Source organism: Muscardinus avellanarius (assembly GCF_963383645.1).
Source record: "Muscardinus avellanarius genome assembly, chromosome: X".
NCBI lineage: Eukaryota > Metazoa > Chordata > Mammalia > Rodentia > Gliridae > Muscardinus > Muscardinus avellanarius.
In genome coordinates this window covers 94,716,979-94,740,907 of record NC_137792.1, presented here as the reverse complement: position 1 = coordinate 94,740,907, position 23,929 = coordinate 94,716,979, and the positions used below count along the sequence as shown (strand labels likewise).

Genomic DNA, 23,929 nt, shown 5'->3' with positions numbered 1-23,929 from the left:
GATTTCCTAATTAAAATGCAAAGAAATATCCAAGTCAGAGGCCAGTGATTCCTAAAGTGCATTCTACCATATGATTATAGACTTTTTAAATAAAAGGTTTGGTGTTCAGTTTGGGAAATATTGGTATAAAAATCATACAGGTTTCTTTACACGGAGCTTCTTGGAAATTTTCTTTCTTAGATGAGAATATACTGTGCAATGTTACTCAACTTTATCTGATTAAAGAACAGTTGATTAAACTAATGTCACCAATGTTAAACTAACATACTTTGGAAAATATGCTCTAAATTTATAGGTACCCTACGTGTCCTGTCTTAGTGAGTGGTCCCACCCTCACCCACCCATATATTTTAACCATAAACCTCAGAATCACCTAAATTTTTCTATTGCCTCATTTTTGGTGGACAGAATTCTAAGAATGACCTCCAATAACACTTGTACAATTTTCTCTCCTTGAATTATTAGTATAAGGTGATATTCCTGTGATTGTTTTATGTTACATGGAAAAAAGGATTTTCTTCAGGTGTAATTAAGATTTTTGATCAGTTGATTTGGGGTGAATCAAAGGGTTATATGATTAGAACCAATCATACAAATTCAGTAAAGGCAAAATGTTTGCTTGGTTGGTAGCAGAAGATGAATTAGAGAGTTTCTAAGAATGAGAAGAATCGAATGTAGCTATTGGTTTAAAATGGAGAGGGGCTTGTGAGAAGGATATCAATTGCCTCTAGGAGCTGAAAACACTCCCTAGATAACAGATTTCCTATTTCAGAAAGGAAATAGGAACCTCAGACTTAGAGTCAACAAGCAATTAAAATATTTCCCAAAGCTCAATGACCCCTGAAATAGATTCATCTTCAGAGCCTTCAGATAAGAGTCATTTTTGTCTGATACCTTGACTTCAGCCTTGTGAAACTCCAAGAATCCAACCAAGCCTGCTTTAACTGTGACCCTCAGAACTATCAGTTAATGAATATTGTTCTAAATGGATATTTATGATAATTTATTAAACAGCAATAGAAAACTATATACTTTCAAGTTCAATTGAACATTGAATTTTCCAATTTATACCTCACAATGGAGTGTCTATTACTCATAAGACCAGATGTCCCCTCTCTTTAGATAGCATATTTGATTCTAGGAAGTTAGAAGGGCCAAGGTGGTATTCAGATAAAAAAAAGGAAATGTCTTCTTGGGTCTTATTATATTTTCTCCTCTTTAAAATCTCCACTACCACTACTGTGTGTGTGTGTGTGTGTGTGTGTGTGTGTGTGTGTGTGTGTGTTTCTATTCTCCTTTCTGTAGACCACACAGCTCCTACCTGAACTCCCTACTACTTTTTTCATCTTCAAATTCTAAACAACAGCCAGGTGCATACCTATTATTCCAGTACTTGGGAGGTTGAAACAGAAGGATCACAGGTTTGAGTCCCTCCACACTTAGTGAGATTCTGTTTCAAAATGAAATAGGGACGAGAGTGTATCTCAGGAAAAGAATGCCCCTGGGTTCAATCTCTAGTACCCCCACACACAAATAAAAATAAAAAAACAAGAAAGTGACTGACCCAAAGTGCAAATCTGATCATGTTATTCCCCTGCTTAAATTCTTTTCATGACTTTTCTTCTCATGAGATAACATCAAAGCTCCTTAACATGATTCATAAAGCTATTCCTAGATTTTGCACTTGCCTTTTTCACAGCCTCATCTTATGCCATGGTCTGCCTTATATTTTAACTAAAATATAGGGTTTCTCAACCATAGTACTATTGAAATTTTATACCAAATAAATTTTTTTTATCACGGGAAGCAGTTCTGTAAACCATAGAAGGCATAACAGCATCCACGGCCTGTATCAAAAATACGTCAGTAGACCTCTTCTGCTAGTCATGACAACCGAAAATAATCTCTTGAGTGCTGCTAGGTGTTCTCTGGAAGCAAAATTGCCCTGGTTGAGGACCAATGGGATAATGATTTAGAACTTCTATTGACACCTACAACCAAGCAGCTCCCCTCAGGAGCTAATATGACAAAATTTGAAGAGGGTAGAATATGTGATGTCAAGAATATAAGTATTTTAGAGATTCTGAAGGACATTATGGTAAGGCCTTCTAAAAAAATAAATTTGGTGGATTGAGGAGTGTCTATGACTCATAAGACCAGATGTCCCTTCTCTTTAGAAAGCATCTTTGATTCTAGGAAGTTAGAAGGACCAAAGTGGTATTCAGATAAATAAAGGAAATGGCTTCTTGTGTCTTGTTCTATTTTTAAGAGAAGGTAAAAAAGTTATTTTCCTGTTTCCTTCTATATTGTGCAGGCAAGATCTCTGGGCCAAATGTCTATGCAGAATAAAAGAATGTAAATGTGTTTGTTTGGACCATCCCTTGGGTTATATGATTTAGGAACATAAGTTTGGTGCTAAAAAAATAGGAAGTCAAGCAACCTCAGCAACTAGCAATTATATTATTCGGTATTTAAGAAATGAAAAGAATATATATTCACAGAAAAACTCATGCATACATATTAGCAATTCCATTCAGGCAAAAGCTGGAAATATCCAAAAGATCTGCATACATGTTAGCAGTATCATTCAGGCAAAAGCTGGAAATATGCAAATGATCTATTAACGGATGCGCAGATAAATAAACATGGTATATGCATACAATTAAATATTATTCAGTAATGAAAATGGAGAAATAGACACATGGCAGGATATGGATTACCCTTGAACATATAAATTAAAAGACGTCTATCACAAAACAACTGTATTATATGATTTATTTATATTAAATATTCAGACAAGGCAAACCCAAAGGGACAGAATGTAGATTAGTAGTTCCTTAGGGTTGAAGGGAAGCAATAGAGAATAGAGTAAATGACAAAAATGTTCTAAAATTGACTATGGTGATGGGTGCACATGTCTGTGAATATACTAAAAATCAAATTATATACTTTCAAGAGTAAAAGTATTTGGCATATGAATTATATATAAAGCTGTTACCAAAAATGTAACACCAACTATTTTGGGCATCTCTCTACTTCCGTACTCCAACTTTGCTTAGCATCACACCGAGGGGATATGGCACAGAAAAGGCAAGTTTAATTGGCCCTGGGTGGGAACTCCAGGAGCCTAGAGCATAGGAATGATAGTCACTTTTAGTCTCTCTTATCAAGCTCTTTTGTCCTACTAAAAGAGGCATATTGAACCTTACTGATGTGACCATAGAGTGAGTATTCTAGAGCCCTTATGTTTATTCACACACACAGTTCTTAGAAGTTCTGGAACCTTTCAGAGCATTTCATCATATGGGCCACTGTTATCTCTAAGTGTCAGAATAAATCCAAATTTAGATTTCGAAAGTGTATATAAAATTATCAATGCCAATCTTAATATCATGTACAGGGAAAAGGAGGTAGCAGGTTGGGAGTCAGGATGGGGAAGAAGCTCACCAGTGTTATGTGCATGTATGTCTCTATCACTTTGAAATTCATTATGGTGTATGATTACGATGCACTAATTTAAAAAAAGGTTTTGGCCGGGCGCAGTGGCGCATACTTGTAATCCCTGCACTTGGCAGTCAGAGACAGGAGGATTGCACAGGTTTGAAGCCAGCAGTGTTGGCTTAAGAGACCCAGTTTCCAATTAAAAATATAAAAAATAGGTCTGGGAGTATAGCGCGGAGGTAGAAGGGTTCCCAGGAACCCCAGTACCACCAAAAAAGCTTTCATTTCTTTTCAAAAATGGTGCTGAAAAATGATATATCTATGTGCTTTCTCCCACCCATTAAAGAACCATTACTCTACCTTATTCTCTACACAAAAAATTAATACAAAATGAACCAGAGATCTAAATGTAAAAGCTACAAAGATAAAACTTATACAGGACACCACGAAAGAACATTTTGAGACTTGAGACCTTGGGTTAGGTAAATAATTCATAGATATTATACAAGGCATAATATATAAAAGAAAAAAAATAAATTGGACTTCCTCAAAATCAAAGATTAGCCAGGTGTGGTGGCACACGCTTGTAATCCCAGCATTTAGGAGACTGAGACAGGAGGATAGTGGTTCACAGACAGCCTCAGCTACTTAGTGAGGCCCTTTGCAACTCAGTGAGACCCTGTTTCAAAATAATAAACTAAAAAAATAGGTCTGGGGGTGTAGCTCGGAGGTAGAATGCCCCAGGTTCCATCCCCAGTACTGCAAAAAAATTAAAAAATCAAAGACTAAACAATAAGGAAAAAGAAAAATTTCAAAATCTTATCCAAAAAAAGTTTTAAATGCTGCTTATTAATATAGAACTGAAAGTAAGTAGGAAATAAAAACCTATGTTTTATAGTATATGGGTCTATAGGCAAGACCCATTTAGAGTTTTAGTACTAGTTTATTGACATTAAAATAATATTTTTATTAGCCATTTTGCACAAAACAAGTTCAGACAGTCATTGTAACTCTTACACATTGACATTTATGTATTTAAAGTAAAATAGCTGGCATGGTGGCGTACGCTTGTAATTCCAGTACTTGGTAGGCTGAAACAGGAGGATTGTGCAGGTTTGAAGCCAGTCTCAGCTACTTGTGAGGCTCTCAGCAACCTGGTGAGACCCTGTTTCCAAATAAAATAGAAAATAGGTCTGGGAGTATAGCCCAAAGCTAGAAAGCCTCTGGGTTCCATTCCCAGCACCACACATACACACACAAATAAATAAAAAATAAAGTAAAATAAAATAATAAAAAATTTAAAAACTCTCTTAATAAAACCATTAAGAAAATGAACACATATTACAGACTAGGAGAAAATATTTGAATATATGTAAAAAGGAACTTGAGAAGCAACATGTACTCTAATGGTAGAGTATTTGTATGGCATACGAGAGGTCCTGTCTTCCATCTTCAACATTGCAATAGCTAGCAAAGAAAAAAAAACATAATATAAAGTACTTACACCAAGCATGGTGGTGCACGCATGTAATCCAGGCATTTGAGAGACTGAGACTAGAGGACTGTGGTTCGTGGACAGCCTCAGCTACTTAGTGAGACCGTGCTTCAAAGTAAAGGAGAAAGAATAGGGCAGGGAGTATAAATACAAGGATGAATGCCCCTGGGTTCCATCCCAAGACCCCAAAAATAAAAAATAAATAAAATAAATAAAATAAAAAATAAAGTACTCTTACAGCTCAATATTAAAAGACTAACAGCTCAGCCGGGTGTGGTGCCGCACACTTGTAAGCCCCGCACTTGGGAGACGGAAACATGAGGGTCGTGCTGGCTTAAAGCCACGAGGCTGGCTTAAGAGACCCTGTTTCCAAATAAAATATAAAATAGGTCTGGGAGTGTAGCTCGGAGGTAGAAGGTTTCCTGGAACCTCAGTAACAACAAAAACAAAACAAAACAAATCACAAAAAGATTTAACAGCACAATTAAAATGTGGGTAAAGGCTGGGCGTGGTGGCACATGCTGCTGAGCTTGGGAGGTGGAGACAGGAGGATCACACAGATTTGAAGCCAGCCTCAGCTGGCTTAAGAGACTCTGTTTCCAAAAAAAAAAAAAGTATAAAATAAGTCTGGGAGTGTAGCGTGGAGGTAGAAGGGCTTCCAGGAACCCCAGTACCACCAAAAAATAAATAAATAAAATAATAAAAATAAAAATAAAAAATAAAATGTGGGTAAAGAATATGAATAGACATTTTTCAAAAGAAGATATACATATGTCCAATAAGCAGGTAAAATTATGTTCAACATCATTAAGCTTTAAGGCAATTCAAATCACAGCCATAGAGAGAGTTGGGCTTGGTGGTGCATGTCTATAATCACAGTACTTAGTAGACTGAGACAGGAATATGACAAGTTCAGCGGCAGCCTCAGCAATTTAGGAGGTCCTCAGCAACCTAGAAAGACCCTGTTTCAAAACAAAGATTAAAAAAGGGCTGGAGGTGTATCTCAGAAGTAGAATGCCCCTGCATTCTATCCCTAGTACTACACACAAAACAAACATAAAATATGATGAGTACCATTCTATACCTACCAGGATGGCCCTTAAAGATATAGATAATAACAAGTGTTGGTGAGGATGTATAAAAATGGGAACTCTCATATATTACTGAAGGTTAAAAAAGGTTAGAACCACTTTGAAAACCAGCTTAAAGAGTTTGTTAAAATTTTAAGCATAGCCAGGTGTTGTGGCACACAATTGTAATCCCAGCATTCGGGAGGCTGAGACTGGAGGATCTGGGTTAGAGGCCAGCCTCAGCTGCTTAGTGAGGCCTTCTGCAACTCAGTGAGACCTGGTTTCAAAATAAAGGATAAAAAATAGGGCAGGGGGTATAGCTCAGAGGTCAAATGCCCCTGGGTTCCATCCAGAGGAAGAAGGGTTCCATCCACAATACCACCAAAAAGAATAAAAAATAAAACACCAAAACTTATTGTAATACTTTTCTACCTCTTTGAGGGAATGGCAATAATTTGAGAGATTAAAATAAATAATTAAGAATGAGAAGTCAGTCACTTCGATAGTGGTTAATGGAACAGTTTCTCTGGATAGATCAGTCCCCACTAGAGGAGCCTTATTAGGGTATTCAAGAAGAGTAATGAACTTAACTCTAATGTTAGCCACCCCCACTAGCAACTGTCCTTCAGCACTGAAAATAGCACTGCTGCAGTGGAGATGCCTTAATAATGGTACTGTTAAATGTTTGCCACCATGCCTTTGAACTTGTTTTCTGAATCCTTTTATTCTTCACTCCTCATAACATCCACATTGGAAAGAAAGGGAGGTCAAATAAAAAATACAAGTATGACAATGTTCCTCGGTCAAGTTATTACAGGTAGCAAGAAGATCTGAATATAAGAACAATGCAAAACCATTTAGGGACCATCTGAGAAAACAACATATCCAACAAGTAACAATCATGCTGGCAACCCTAGAAGCATCACAAAGTAGAGAGCACTGAGAACAGTATCTGGGTGAAGAAGTGTCTACATAGAACCAATACTCTGAAATGAGCGTTCCATTGTCATGGAGCTAAAGAAATGCTTAAAGGTTAGGGTTAGATACAGGGACCCAAGGTCCCCTCAAAAACTGAAGCCTGGAGATGTGATTTGCCGCACATCACATAGCTAGTGGAAAACATAGTGAAGACTAGAACTCGGGTCTCTCAATTCCAGTCTAGGGCTCTCTTCACTGAATAAATGTTAGACAGTGACAGACTCATCAGTATAAGAGACTGGAATACTAAACAAAAGGTTTTTGGGGGTTTTTTTTGTTTGTTTGTTTTGTTTTTGTTTTTGTGTGGGGTTTTTGTGTGTGTGTGTGTGTGTGTGTGTGGTACTGGGGTTACTGGAAACCCTTCTACCTCTGGGCTACACTTCCAGACCTATTTTATTTGGAAACAGGGTCTACAGAGAACAGCGTGGCTGTCTCCAAACCTGCAGGATCCTCCTGTCTCTGCCTCCCAAGCGCTGGGATTACAAGGGTGCGCTACCACGCCCGGCTTCTAAACAAAAGTTTTTAATCATAATGGTCAAGTCCCATCTTTACTGTTGCTCAGTGCCCAGAACATCTCACCACCAACAAAATTCTAAGAAGATAATAAACTACTGAAGAAATAACTCATTTCCAGACTACATTTGGTTCTTTCTCTCCCAAATGGCAATATATTTGATGTTTGGCCACTTCCATCATACACTCTCATTTTAAAGTGTAAAACCTTTCTATGCATATATATGGAGAGGCAGTTTGTAAACTGTCTTCTTTCAGAGATCCTAGACTGACTTTCCACCTTTGTTCTTTTTCCATTTCACACTCATGCCAATCTTCTTGAAGCATGTCTCCAGGAATCTGTGAAAGGTTGTGGAGGGTTACTTCTGGTAATACAAACATCACCCTCCCAGCCTTGATTCTCTCAAGAAAAGGTCAATGATAAGTGATATGCCTCTTGGGACATAATTTATGGCCACGTGGCTTTTTCTATTGAGTCCAACGTTGACTGACAGGGTCATAACACTAAAAGGAGAAGGAGGTGGGATCTGGAGGCCAAGCAATGTAAGACCAGATGGTGACTAGAGGAGAAAGAGATAACAGGAAAGAAAAACTGGCTATGTGGGCAAAGGAAAGAAACATCTACCCTGGGAAATGCACTCAATGTTTTCAAGGTTAAATCCAACTCATATTCCTGTGTTTTTGTAATTGCCTTCTTGGTCATGGCCTGTAATTATTTTATATGGTAAGATGAAAGGGTTGAGTCTTTCCTTTTTTTCTTTTTGTGGCACTGAGGGTCTTTCTTAGCATATTTAACAGTAATTCAAACATCCTTTGTGCTATTATATTCCTCTTATTTTTTAATTTTTTTTATACCTCCTATTCTAGAGACAAAAAAAAACTATTGGTAATCTTGGAATCTGTTTAGACTTTTTTATTTTGTGACGTAGAATCCCTACTCCAAGTAGTTGATATTAGAAAGGTACAGACAGAAACATGAAATAATTTCATCTAATTGAAAATTGGCCTAATAGAACTAAAACAAATAGTAAAGCCATAATTGTGCCTTAAGCCTGTATCTTGAGGCAATAATGAATCTTTTCTTGCACAGATCCTTCCTGGATATGAATAAAACTCAATCAAGAAAGGCCAGTCAATGTAGCATGAAAATGGATAGTGTGAGGACCAGATGCAGTCTTGTGTATGATGCCAAAAGGCTGGACATCTCTTATTAAAGTTCTGCACCTCTAACAGAAACATCATGCTTTCTGCTTTTGTTATCAATTTTAAGGCTAGACTATGTTTATTTATTAAACTACTCTTATTTAGTGAAGCAGAAATTTTGTTTTCAGTGTTTTTTTATTCATAGCATTTATACATGAAGGTGAATGTATGGCTTGAGTGTGTAAGTTATTAGTTGGATAATTTTGACAAATTATAACAACCACTCTAGAAGCCAAAGAATCAAACAACCTCATCTGAGAGTATAATAATATATGTCAGCATCTAACCCTCAGTCATGTCTTCCTTGACCTTCTAGAAATCCATTTTGTCTGTCTCCTGAATAGACATGACTCTACCAACTACTCTTTATCCCATTAGCAATTTCTTAATGAGTAAAAGAAAAAATTTGGACCTTTTTGTACTAGCAATAGTTAACTTTCCTATCTACACAGATCACATCTCAGAGGCAAAATGTCCAGAAACCAGTCATCTATAGCAACAAATCATAAGACCTAAAGAAATGAAGGGCTCCAAAAGTACATAAAAGCAAAACAAAAACAAATATAACAGCCATGTGCACAGATTTCTTGTCAATCTTTATAAGCTGATCAGCCTACTGGTATACATGAGAACAGAAGTAATAGTAATTTGGTGTAATCAAATGGGGTCTTTTAGCTCATCATTACTTAAATGAAGAGGGGGAAACACTTTGGTTGATCTTGGATACAATTAGAAAATACCCTGAAATCAACTTATGGCCTTGATTTCATAAATAAGATATTCCATAATGAAGAGACTTGACCATACTCTCTCCTTTCCAACTTAGTGACTGACGCTATATATAGCCAAAGACAGTCGTAAATACCATCCAAGCAAGTTCAAATCATTACAACAGATGGATCTTCAGGCTCTACAGAAGATCATATTCCAAATTAGTGATAATATTCACCAATAATCAAAGTGACTGACAGATGGTTATATTAGAACTGTCATCACTAGAATTGGAAAATGGGATGGGCTCCAAAATTTAGGGTTTTGGCACCAACCTTCAGTATACTCAGCAGATATTTTGTTATTAGTATGTAGCTCCATGCATACCTTCCCGCAATTTGGTTACTTAATGTACTTGCTATAATAATACAACAATATTTGTTTGGTGGGTTATCCCATGTATACCAATCTTACCATCCATTTAAGGTTAAGGTAGTTAATTTCCAATCATTTCATAACTTCTGCAAACAACATTGCTTTGTGTTCTCTCTCTCCCCGCTTCCTCCCTCCAAATATATAGGCATTTTAAAGAGAATATATAAATATATATACACATATATACATGTATATACATACATACTCTGCATGACTTACTGAGGATGAATAGCCACTCAAATTACACTAGGGCTGCTTACCTAGAAGATGGAGGTATGCACTTTTATATTATTAGGAGCAATCAAAGACTGACAATGAATGGATTATCTATAAATTATTGGAGACTCTTGAGAATTATAAAGATAAAGTAGGGGAAAAAGAGCTAAAATGTGTTAATATATATGCAAATTACCATAAATACCATTTAATGATTATTTATATGCAAATATATGTGTGTTTTAATTTACAGACTGTTTTTACATTCATTGTTTTATTTGATCCCCATGAAAATCCTGTAAACATAAGCATGACACACTCGTTCAGCCCCCTTGTACAAATGAGGATTTTAAATGTTTGGGATAGCTAAGTGATTAGTCCAAGATCAAATAGTAAGTGACAATAAAAGCACTGAAAACCAAATCTTCTGGATCCTAATCTTATGTCTTTGATTTGCATTTATCCTATATTACTTTAAGAGGCTGGAGTTAGAAGGAAGTAGACTCATGTCTTAAATAAGAAAAAACTTCTAAAAAGCATAATTGTTGAACAATGGACTAGGATGTCTCAAGAAATTATTATAGAGTATATCCCTACCTTAGGTGGGAGACTAAATATCATGGCCTCTAAGTTCATTATCTAATCTGAAATCCAGTGATGATAAAACTGGTTCCTATTTCTCCCAAACGAGTTTTTGGCAATTAAGCCTGTTCCTAGGCAGCTCTTTTTGATAATATACATAGTATTTGAAAAATAAATACTTTAAAAAAGATGTTTAGAAGTTGTAACTTTTCCCAATATCATAAGTAAACCTGTTATTTTAATATACAAACATAAATCATTATAACCAATGCCTCTAGGTATGGGTCAGCACAAAAAAATTACAGAAAGTAGATAGAAACCACAAATTTATAAAAATTGCCAAATGTATAGTACTTGAGTGATTTTTACCTGAAATTAAAATTCTTGGAGCACACATTACATCTTAGAAATTATGGGAGGGAATCACAGTTATACATTCGAATACTCATCAGACATTTTGATATCTAGTGACTCAGTTTTTTTAAAGAATCTATATAGTTGTTCAAACACCAAAGGTATTTTAAGAGGTAGAATTATGGACTGATAATAATTCACAATTATCTTCTCTCATGGGGACCAAGATTCTCTTTGGAGCCAATGGAACAAATCACTGTTCTGATTCCCTTGGAACATTTTTTGTCATATATTTACAGATCCCTATGCACAAGAGAATGGTGCATCTGTCTGATGGAGACGCCTGGCTGCATTCTTTCCAGATATTAATATAGGTGGTACTTCAGTAGTATAACCAATGACATGAAGAACCTGATTTGGAAGGGAACAGATGGCACTATCTTTCTTGGGCTAATTTTAGGTTCTCGAAATAGCCCTTTTCTCACACAAACCATGAGTGAAACCAAATTAAGACAGCTATGACACATGGAAGAGGGAGAAAGAAAAATATGGTTTAGTGTAAGGCAAAGACAATGAACCACAGGCTTCAGTGCTTCCCCAATATTTGAATCCTTTTGTAGAATATGAGGGTCACTTCAGCCTTTTTTCATCTGGCTGGATACACAATACAAACATGTAAATACTAAGAAAAAAGGAGTGAGACGATCTCATCTTTACTCATAAATCAAGGTTGTTTTGTGCAATAGTTAAATTCATACTCATAAGAATGCAAAAGATCTAGTTTCCAAGACAATTTTTTAGCAGATAAGGAAGCTGAAGCTAAGTGATCATTATACTTGGTAAATCTGAAGCAGATTGAACAGCAAAGCCTCGGATTCTTGGCCCATTGCTTTGACTTCTAAAAAATCCTTTCCTCCAAATGAGACAATTAATATTAGGTAGTGATGATAAGATATGAAAGAAAAGTCCTTCCATCAGAAATAATAGTTTAGTTATGAGATGATGATCCAAGGTTTTGGAAAAATGAGAAGAGTGCTTTGAAAAGGGACTTACCTGTTTTCCATCCAGAGTGTAGAGTTTTTTGACGACCCCAGTCTCTAGTTTTATGGCTTCAGTGATGTCAGTAAGTACTTGCTCAAAAGAGTGGGCTGTCTTCTTGTTCAGAAGCACACGAACAGCCTTTCGAGGTTTCACCCCGCTGCGGATGATGGTCACCAGTTTTGGGCGTACAAAGTCCTTATTTTCTCTGGCCTGAGCACTGTTGCTGCTAGCCAGGGACTGAGGGGCTTTCATGTTGGCAGATGTTTTCACATTGACAGACCAGTTGGGATTAACATTCTTGGTGTACTCCACCTTTTTAAAGAAGTTGTCTGAGGAACAAACATAGCTTTCCCCTAAGGCAAGAAATAAGTGATTGAATAATTAGTTCAATAGCAGATGTAATAACTCTATCCAAAGTAATATACACTGAGATACAAGTAAGACTTTTGAAGATATGGTGATGATAACAAACCTTAGGCACAATTCCTAAATGTGCTTTCTGACAGCTTGGCTTATTCAAATTCAAACATAATCAGATGCTGGGATTGCTGGCACATGCCTGTAATCCCAGTACTTGGGAGACTGAGATAGAAAGATCGTAGATTTGAGGACAGTCTCAAAAATTTGGTGAGACTATCATCAATCGAACAAAACTTTTCAAGATAAAAATAAATAGGACTGGGGAGGTGTAAGTTGGAGGTAGAAAGCCCCTGGTTCAATCCCAGTAACACAAGAAAAAAGTAATCAACAAAACATTCATCAATATATTAGAATACCTAGTTGAATATAAAGATGTTATGAGGACAATTAAAACACCCATATGTTATCTAAGAAGTGAAGTTCTCAGGGTTAATATGGCTTTATTAGAATTTAATCATGTATGTTAGTTTATAGGGTGTTAACTCTTGGAGAATTACTTGAGCATTTGTAACACGTCTGTCTTCTAATGTTCTTATACTGTTTTCAGTCTCATAGGCTTACTTCTTTGTTATTTTATGAACCAAGGAGAATCTTAAAAGTTAAAATATTTTTATTCCAAGTTAAAGTGAATTAAGTCAACTTGCATATTGGGCATATAGTACATACTTGGTAAAAGCCAGACCAGTCTTTGCACAGAGTATTTGGCTAAGTGTTGGAATATTGAAATGGCAAGAGAGAAATAGAGATAGAGATAGAGAGAGAGAGAGAGAGAGAGAGAGAGAGAGTGTGTGTGTGTGTGTGTTAAATGCATACATGTGCATATAAGCATATCCTCTACTGCTCAGTCCCTTGTGTAGGTAGAGAAAGTGTCTAAGTAATAAAATATACACTCAGACATACATACACATACAGACTATTTCCTGTGTTTGCAAGTCTAGCTATTGCTTGAAAAACACTCTTCCCTGTTACTACCGCCCATTTGTATCTTTTCATCCTCCCAAATCCTACACACTAGATCTGTATGTTCAGGGCCATCCTCACCAGTGCTTCCCTTGGCCACCAAAAGTAATGAGGTACAGATGTGAGACTACATAAGAATACATCATACAGCCTGATTTATGAATTGGAGGAATCTAGTGTAGGTTTTACATTCACTTTGGGCTAAAGGAAATGACTAATACAGCAGAAGAAATGCAGGGGCCAAAGGCAAGAAGAGATTAGACACCTGGGACTAGAAGCTGAAGAAAATAGGAGATATAGGTTCAGCCTGGGGGAGAAAATACTGAGAACAGTTGAATTTGTATTAAAACACCTTAGCCTCAAGGTACATAGAAGTTCATCCAGAGGCTGAGCTGCAGAAGCAGTTTGATGTCATTGGGCGCAAGTAATCAGAAATAACCATATATAAATAAATAAACTCTAGCCAGTGCAAAGAAAGCATTAGACACAATTGTAGTCTGATTGCTCTTCTTTTTTTCTCAGCAGGAGGAGCACACAGAGACATTGAGAAATAACCGGCCAATAACCCACTTCTGTTGGAAATATTGATTGCTTCACTGTAGCATCAAAGTATTTGTTGCTTTAATTAATAAATTTATCAATTCTTGCTATGAAAAGAATCAGTAAAAAAATCTCTAGAGCACCTTCAAGGACATTCATTCTCTCTCTCTCTCTCTCTCTCTCTCTCTCTCTCTCTTTCTCTCTCTCTTTCTCTCTCCCATTCTCTCTCTGTATGTGCACACGCACACACTGTGTGTGTGTGTGTGTGTGTGTGTGTGTGTAAGAAGATGGTAAGTGACATACAAATATTTCCTCAAGTCTTAGAAGGCACTAGTGTTTGGTCTTGACAGGGAAATCAAAGGATAGTTTGTAGATAAGCAGGGGTGCCATTGCATGCCCAAGATGAAAAAGACAAAGATACCTACTAAGAAAAATCCTAATTTCTCTGGTTTTCTTGCTGGATAATCCAAATCAGCTCAAGTGATCAGAGGCTAGGATGTTTAATTTATGGCTTAAAAGGAAAAAGGGGCCCTTCTAGTCCCTCCATATATTCATAGCCAACATCCTGCATAGACTAAAAATGGCCTCTTGCCTTAGCACTTCACCAGATTCATGGTCACCTCCCAAAAGGTTACTGCTTTAGAATCAGATGTTTTCCATAACCTGTCATGCACTTTAAAACTCCTTCAGACAACTGGTGGTGTGTGGAAATGTGCAAGGCCATATATTTATGATTTTCCTCATCCACACTCTCTTCTGGAGAGTCAGCTGTGGTGCCCCATTAGGACTCTGGACATTTTTGCCCCCATCTCTTAAACCTCTTAAGCCTCTGAACTATAAGTATGATTAACTACCCCCAGATGAAAATGAACATGATGGCAAACAGTTAGAGTATCAAATGACAACCAAGAACTTTCCAGAGGGCTCAGCCCTCTGCCAAGTCTACGTTGAGTACCCTCTGAGGGTACGTTTTAGTCACTCCGTTCTCTCCTTTTGGCCTGAATACAGAGTAATGGAAAAAGAACAGCTGACATGATGTCAGTCGAAATAGGATCCTCAACACTTCTTAGTTACAGCCCCTCATACCAGTTACCTAGCCTCCCTTGGCCACAATGTCTTGTCTGCAAAGTGGGGTGCTAATAGTAATACCTATCTTTTTTGTTTTTTATGTTTTTATTTTTTCCATATTTTATTTTATTTATAAGTGGAACATATTGAAAATGGTATACATTTAGATTGTTCTTTGTGACCCCCCACCCCCATTTCCCTTCCCCCCTCCCAATAAAGAGTGTCCAGGTTAACCATGCTATATTTATACTATTACACATACTCATATGTAGCTCCTCCATTGAACAACCTCAGCTTTCTTCCTCTCCTATCCTTCCATTCTAACTTAGTAACACCTATCTTAAAGGATTGGTGTGGGGGTGCGAATCAGGCGATGGAAGTAAAATGCTGAGCATAGAGACTGGAACAAAGTATGTCATAAATTCCCATTGTTATTATTAAGACCCTCATCTGAAGAAACAGTGGAGAAGAATGAGGAAAGTGCAAAGGGGAAAAGTAAAGAGAAAAGGCTGAGGGAAAGGACATGGAGTAAGGAGCAAAAGTTGAAGGAAAGCAGAGAAAAGAAAGCAATAGTCAGCCATCTAGGACCTGAGATGTAATCACCATGTAACATGAGCACTGTCCTTACAGAATCTAGGGAGGCTTCCAGGTGCTGCAGATGCAACATGCCTGAGATCTATGGCTAACACTCAGCAAAGCCACTGCTGATGCCTACTGAGGGAAGGAAATTTATGCTGGTTAAGAGTAGTGGCTTGGGGGCCAGACAGACCTGGAATCAGATCTCAAACAGAGATGTGTGACTTCAGCCAAATCACTTAATCTAAGTCTCAGCTTTTTCATCCACAAATGGAAGGTATTGCCCTAGGAATAGCTGGGAGTCTTCTAGGCTTAAAGGTCTATAGGAAGGAATTTTCTTTTCTTTCCTATTTCAAATAGGTTTTAGAAAATATACATGTTTAAATATAAATTATTAAATGTTAAAGAAATAGGTGTTCACCCCTAAGGACCTTCGCTTCTACTCCTGGAAAGATACCAAATGTGCTGCTTTGCTAGACTAAGGCTTCCTTGTTCTGATTTTGGAAATGTTTGCAATGTCTGCTGCTGAGGCCAGGTGTTTCACACACATCCTGCCACCTGACACGTGAAGCTGAGTGAGGTGTGGTACACCTTTACACAGTTGGATTCCCATTGTGCTATGGCTTCCAGGGGCCACTTCCACTCTCTTGCCTTGAGAACCAACAAGGCAAATTGGTTTCAGAACTAACCAAGATGAAAATCTGCTGGAATTGACAATCTGCTTTAGGAAGAGAAGTTAAGAAAATTAAGTAATGGAAGCTTAAAGGACAGAAATGGAATGAACTGTGAGTTCAAAATGATGTAATGTCTACCTCCTTTAACTTTTAGGAGGGCTCCATTTTCAAATTATTGAGTATATATCTTCTCAGTGTAAAACACTCTTCCCTGGGCTTTTTCTTCTTGTTCTGGGCTTCCTAACTCAAGAAAGAAAATATTAAATGATACTTTCTTGTATTACTCAATTAAATACTAAATTATGCTTTATTATAAAATAAGCCATTACATGTTTGTAATCTCAGAACTTGGGAGGCCAAGACAGGAAATTATAGGTTCAAGATCAGTCTCAGCACCTTATCAATACTTTGTTTCAAAATTAAAAAATTAAAAGGGCTGGATATGCAGCTCAGAGTTATAATAGCCCTAAGTTCAATCCCCAGTACCACATAACACACACACACACACACACACACACACACACATATACACACATACACATGAGAATATATTAGTGAAAACATGTTTTCATCCCATTAGAAGAAATAAGCTATGGCAAAAGAACTGGCTCAAAGTGTCACTATTCAGCTCATATTTTCCAAGACTGCCCTAGTTGTATATATTCTGTTCCATGGTCTGCATAATACTCAAACTTGTCTAAATTTGCATTAAAAAAACTGGCTAATCGCCGGACATGGTGGCACAGGCTTGTAATCTCTGAGCTTGGGAGGCGGAGACAGGAAGATCTTCCAGGTTCTAAGTCAGCTGCGCTGGCTTAAGAGACCCTGTTTCCAGCACCCACCCACCTTTCCTCACAGCAGGCTCAGAGCCTGCTGAGGGGTTAGGCCAGTACCGGGGCCAGCAAGGCCAGAATTGGGGCCTGCCATGAAACAAGCCTGGTGCTGGAGCCAGTGAGTCCGGCATCAGAGTGTGCTGGGTGGCCAGGCCAGTGCTGGGGCCGTCAAGAGTGGGATTGGAACTTGCAATGTGGCATACACAGAGAAATATCACAGAAAATAAAAAAACCAGATGCTTTCCCTAATATGCAAAAACTAGGAAGAAATAGGTAATAGGAGGAGATCTAGTTGAAGAAAGGGCCCTATAGAGGAACAATTAAGGTGACCAATCAGAGAGGATGGGATGGGGAGGATGGAATCTTTTTAAAACTCATTATGTACATAAACAAATGTATCAAATTTAATCACCAATCAAGCATGGGATTGAGGGAGGGGGAGGGGATGGGATGGGGATTGGATAAAGGATGGATAATTGGATGGGATGGGGATTGGATAATTGGATGATGTGTGCTTGTGATATCCTCACAAGTCTTGTATTCCATTGTGATGTATGAGTACAATGCACCAAAATACATATATATTAAAAATTTTTTAAATAAAATAAATATCAATTCTAAAAAAAGAGACCCTGTTTCCAAAAATAAAATAGGTCTGGGAGTATAGCCCGAAGGTAGAAGGGCTTCCAGGAACCCCAGTACCACCAAAACAAAAAACAAAACAAAACAAAAACTGCCTAATCATAAATATACCCTTGAAGTTGATCTGGGCATTTATATATACAAGGAAGTAGGAAAATAATCTGATGAAATATAAAAGGGAGAACAATTCTACAGTGAAAGACAAAGGGAAGACAAGACAAAAGGCAATCCAACAAATGGATTTTATTTACTGACCTACTGGGGATACAGCTAATGAGAGGCACATATTTTGATAAGACCTTGTTGTGCCCGAGGAGCTGCAGACAACCTGACATCAAAAACCTGACTTTGGTCCAAAATGCTCCTCTTGATATTTTCAGCATCTGGAAGCAGCCAGTTGACTAGAGACTATAGACAAAGGGGTGCTCAAGGTCAGAGTGATTATTAACCAGTTTCTTTTTATTTCATTTTCTTTTAGGTTAACTAGTTAATAAAGCGACCACTAGGAAACATAGTAATTCTATATTCTATTATTCCTTTAAGGTCTACAAAGCCAAAAATAAAAACAAAGATTTCTGCATCCACAGAAATTCCTAACACTGTTGTTAGTAGAAGGATATTGTTCAAATCACATTATCTAATATTTCCCAATGCTAATGCTAATATTTCATAAGAAACAACCCTATGAGATCTATAAAAATAATTTCTGGAGTACTAGCCCTGGGACTGAGTCAACAGTTCTGAGGTCTTTTCCAAGAATCTATTTTTCTAAAGCTCAGAAAGATTTTTTTTGTGGTACTGAAGGTGAAACCCAGGGGCTTTTCTACCTCTGGGGTACACTTCCAGACCTATTTTCTATTTTATTTCTATTTTATTTGCTGAGAGCCTCACTAAGTAGCTGAGGCTGGCTTTGAACCTGTGCAATCCTCCTGTCTCAGTCTCCCAAGCGTGGGGATTACAAGCCTGTGCCACCACACCCAGCTCAGAAAGATTTTGAAAGGTAACTCAGTTTGGGAATCACTAGCCATTACAACTCCTCACTAGCATTATCATTACCATTATTATTAGAGCCTTCATCATTATTATTCTCACATCATTATTATTAGTCACACCTTATAACTGCTGTTTTATCTTGTCACTGTATTTCCATACCATATCAAATTTTACTCCCACAATCACCCTAATGGATAGAAAAGGCAGGTCTTACTAGTCTCACTTTACAGTTATGAATATTACTCACAAGAGATACACAAAATGTGATCTGTAGATACAATGAATCATTGTTCACCAATATAAAGGAACAAAGTGCTGATATATGGTACAACACAGATAAAACTTGAAAACATTATTCTAAGAGAAAGAAGCACAAAGACCATATAGACTGTAATTTAACATATAAAATGTCCAAAATGGGAAAATATGTTGAGACAAAGCAGATAAATAGTTGCCTGGGGATTGAGAGGTTGAGAGAAATGGGCAGTGACAGCTAATTTGTATCGGGTTTCTTTTCAAAGAGATGGAAATGGTCTAAAATTAGAGTATAGTGATAGTTACACCACCTATTTAATTTTCCAAAAATCATTGAATTGTAACATAAATAGGTGGATGTTATGCTATGTAATTATACATTGAAAAAAAGATTTTAGAGCTGGGCATGGTGGCGCACACTTGTAATCCCCGCGCTTGGGAGGCTGAGACACGAGAATCACACAGGTTCAAAGCCAGCCTCAGTTACTTAGTGAGGCTCTCAGCAGCTTAGTGAGACCCTGTTTAAAAATAAAATACAAAATATGCCCGAGAATATAGCCCGGAGTTAGAAAGCCCCGGGGTTCCACCCCCAGCACCACAAATAAAAAGTTTTTAGAATGAACAGCTGTTTTAAACAGAGAGGACAATCGTCATATTGATGATAAGAACAATCTTATGATCATATAGTTAACCAGTTATGAATATAATATATAATCAATTTTATGATCATATAGCTAACTCAAACCTTAATAGCCCCCCTTTATTAATTGCTACTGTGTACCAGGATGAAGAGCTAGCACTTCATATTCATTGTCTTATTTAATTCTCAAAACATTTATTCCCATTTTACAGATGAAAAACTGAGGCTTGTGGTTTCTAATGGTTTTCCCAAATTCACGAAAGCTATTAGCTGGCAGATCCTTAATCCAAATCATATCTGATTCAAAAGACTTCTTTCTCCATCATAATATCCTTCCTCTAAGACTAAAACTCAGTGCTCCTGATTCTTCACTCAGAAATCTTTCCAAATATTTTCAGTTTGAAGCTTAACAGGAAGTTATATGAATTTTTATTAACTTTCATTCAACCTCTTCCGTAGGTAAAGTAAAGGGAGTTCTGTCCTTTTCTAGATGATTTGTTCTAAAGGATGAAATAGAAGAGGAAAAATGGTTTCTTTATCCTCTTCATCCTCATTACCTTTCTCATTTGGCTGTCAGTGGGAAAATTGGTGATATTTATCAACATCTCCAAGATAACCCTGAATTTTCTTTACATAATATGCAATACTTAGTTCTGAAAAGGCACTGACATCCACTGTGACTTATGATTGTAGATGACATATGAATAAATGCAACTGAGCCCTTTTCACAATCTACATTTTCTGGGAATTCACCAGGAAGGATGGCACCCAGAAGTTGTCCAGGAGTGGTATATGAAAGGAGTCCAATCTAGCCGAACTCATGACGATTCAAGTGAAAAGAAAGCCAGCCTTTTCAAATTACATTTACTACCTACCCATATTAAACTGAGATTATCTATCACCAATCCTCTCCCAATACACCAAGGCACATGCACACACACACACACACACACACACACACACACACACACACTTTCAGGGAGAAAAAATCAATATGTGAAAAAAATGGATTTAAGAGGGAAATGTGTGCAAAATCTCTCTTATATCAGATAAAAGAACAGCCTAATGCTTGCTCCAAATGCAACATTACTCAGTTCAGAATTCTGCCTTAGCATCTAATATAGTCTTTAGGAGATCACAGCTAGTAGAAATAATGACATATTGGGTGATTTCAGTGCTTTGTTTGTGAAAGTTATTAAAGAGAAATCCCTCAAATTTGCCTGAGATATGGATTTTATAGCAACAAAAGACACACACCCTATCGACTACTCTGTTGGACAGCTCCCTCTACCTAACTTCAAATCCTTCAAGTTTGCCCTGCTTTGCCTTTATTTTCACATATGCACTAGAAATTAATTTTTTGATGGTCACAAAAGGCACAAGATTAACCTCTGCCTGTCCATTCTGTGCATAATCAAATAATCTAAGTCTCCTTGGCATTGCTTTTCAAGGTCAGCTATATAGAAAAATCTCAGCCTGGAACCATGAGATTAAGATGCAACAAATGTATATATATGTATATATATACATGTACATGCATATATATTTATATATGTATATATGTATGCACACTTACATATATATACATATATATACATATATATATATGTATGTATATACCTCTTATAAGCTTACAAATAACTTGCCTGATCACTTTGCCCATCAACTTTGGGGAAAAAACAGCTATTTGAAATAAATGAGATCTTGTACAAGGGAAACCCTCATGCTCCTTTGTCTCAGAATACAAGAAACCTAGAAGCAGTACAGCAGAGGCTGAATACTCACTAATCAAGGTATTAATTAAATGTACCGATTCTCCTTCCTTTTTGGCCATTTCAAAATTTGATTTCCCTGGAGATCTGCTTGCTCCAAAGTCACCTTTGCTCAAGGAAAGAAGGAAGTGGGAAAGGAGGGGTGGCTCATGGGGGATGGGATTTAAGGAGGAACATTTTTCACTATCATCATTCCTTCAGACTGTCTTTTAAAGCACTATCCCAGGTTAAATTGATCACATATGTCATACCTACCAGATTAAAATTAGGAATAAGGAAACCTCTACCATATAATTTATTTGATAATGTAGAATATTAACAATGTGACCCAAGATCTATTTTCTAAATGATCACAAAGAAGAATTGATAGTTGAGCAAGTTTGGGTAAGAGCTGAGATTTTCTCTATTTTCAGGTAGATACTAAAGTTGTGAAGATTTTTAACAATCTGGTCAGAAAATTCAGTTGCAATTACCAAAATATAGAGAGGATTTAAAAGGATTGAGGTATAATGAATCACTTTCTATTCTAATACGAATGATCTTTATGAAAATACCAGGCATATCTATAGCTTTCTTTGGTATTTCTTCTAATGATCTAAGACTCAGGGACACACCCCAAAGTGGGCTTTTTAGAAGCAACAGCTGAGCAGTGATCACTTACCTAAAAGTATAGTCTTCTGTGAATGCATCCAGGAAGTGTTGCTTTTAGGGTTCATATTTCCAGTGAGTTGCAATTCACAAATAATTTCTCAGCAATTCAAATAAAACATGGGTGTAATATTTTCTCTATTAACCCAATCAAATAGCCTTTCTTCTTATGCCCCTAATAATTTTAAGGTATGCCTCGATAATATCACTCGGGGTTCATTATGAACGAGATCTAGAGTTAATGTCACAATTCAGATTTTCCTTTGTATACCCTGGCAGGTGAGCACAATAAACTATCACCACCATCTACACTTTAACCCCAGCTGAAACCAAAACCCATGAAGTGTCTGATGATGTCTGTGGTATCGAAGTCTGAGCATCAATTACTTGCTATCTTAAGAAACACGTTTCCTAATGGTTTTCACTGAAATCTAATGATAGAATGATAACCAAGATGCCATTTCCCACCAAGGGCCACCACCCACTACTTGAATTACCTTCTTCTAGTTCATCCATGCTTCCAATCTTCCGGGATCCGTCGATGGTGTAAATGTAACGCACTCCCTGAGGCAGGTTGATGTTGTCAGACAGAGATCGGGTCAGATCAGCCAGCAAAGCATCGAAGCTGCGAAAACGGTCAGAAGACACAGCATACACGATCCCCTTGAAGTAGCGGTCCCCATTGCGGTAAAAACGTACCTTCTTAGCTTTCTTTTCATTGCTCAGTGCCTGCAAGGTTCTGGTTCGATAGAAACTGCAGTGGGCGCTGTGAGTGGGGCTGGGCAGCCCATTCATCCTTGAGCCTCTCATGTTCCTGGATGCCTTATCTCTTTCGTCAAAATGTCCAAAATCAAGTTCCATATTTTGGTGGAACCTCAGAGACCTGAGTGTTGGAGAAAAGGGTAGGGGTAAGAAGAGGCAAAGAAAGAGGGGGTAAGAAGAAAAAAAGAGAAAAAAAATTCAAATATTAGTTAGATCCATATCTGCAATCTGCTGCTAGTGAAAAGAGCTGGTTGAAAAAAGCTCATGACCCATCTGCTGCTTGCCCCTGACCCGCAGGAATATTGATCTTAATAAGAGAAGAAGGAGGGGCTGTGTGGGGGTACTGGTGCTTGTGGGGGTTGGGAGTAAGAGATAGAAAGGGAGGTACTTTTGGGACCATTCCAGAGAAGAGGGAGGGATTTTGAAATTGCTTAAAATCCTGGAACTTACTGACAGTGGCTCCTATCAAATTGTAACTTCAGGCTAAATACATTAAACCTGGCATCTGTTTCCTCACACATGCCCACATGACTAACAGTTGTAAATGAATCCATAGCCTGACAAAATTCCCCCTGAAGAGAACAGAAGGAGCTAGCCAAGGTTAGTATCTCCAGCTTAGGGAGCAGTCTTTGCATCTCAGTACAATGATTATAAAGGGGAGTGTTTTAATTTTATTCCAAATCCTTTTTTCAACTCTAATGTGTGCATCCCCTCCCCCAGAATAAACTAGGATTCGCTTTTAAAGGGACAGCCTCCAGGGAATAGCCCTTGTCTTTGTGCTATTCATCAAACCCTCTCCCCACCAAGCTGGTGCCGCTATCTGAGATTCATAAGAAATAAGCTGGAAAAAAGGATTAGAAAAGCAGTTATTTAACAAATTATTAGCTCTGCTTTCTTCCCAGTACCATTTGGTCACAAAATCCTCCCCCCTCCCAGGTGCTTCATCCCCCCACCACCAATGCAGCAACACCTCTTAATGGAATAATTTGATTGTTGAAAGATTCCTTAATGAGACCCCGAACAGCATATGGGACCTTTAGAAGCAAGAGCACTTTTCATTGTTCTGGATTTCGACCCCAACTGAAGGGGCATTTTGCTCCCACAGCA

The 23,929-nt window shown here is 37.5% G+C and overlaps 1 protein-coding gene across 2 annotated transcripts in view; it reads right to left on the bottom strand.

The window, feature by feature from the left end:
* DCX (doublecortin) overlaps window positions 1-23,463 on the bottom strand; it is a gene marked incomplete at both ends in the record, with an annotated part of 110,348 nt that extends 86,885 nt beyond the window's left edge. Inside the window, 3 exons of one of the 2 annotated variants that reach the window (XM_080718405.1) lie at window positions 12,052-12,392; window positions 22,558-22,943; window positions 23,273-23,463. In XM_080718405.1, the coding sequence (XP_080574531.1) occupies window positions 12,052-12,392; window positions 22,558-22,943; window positions 23,273-23,457 (912 nt within the window). Of the gene's footprint in view, window positions 1-12,051; window positions 12,393-22,557; window positions 22,944-23,272 lie in introns of those variants that run through there. The other variant, XM_080718404.1, reaches the window with a different exon arrangement.
* Between the last annotated feature and the right edge of the window lie 466 nt (window positions 23,464-23,929).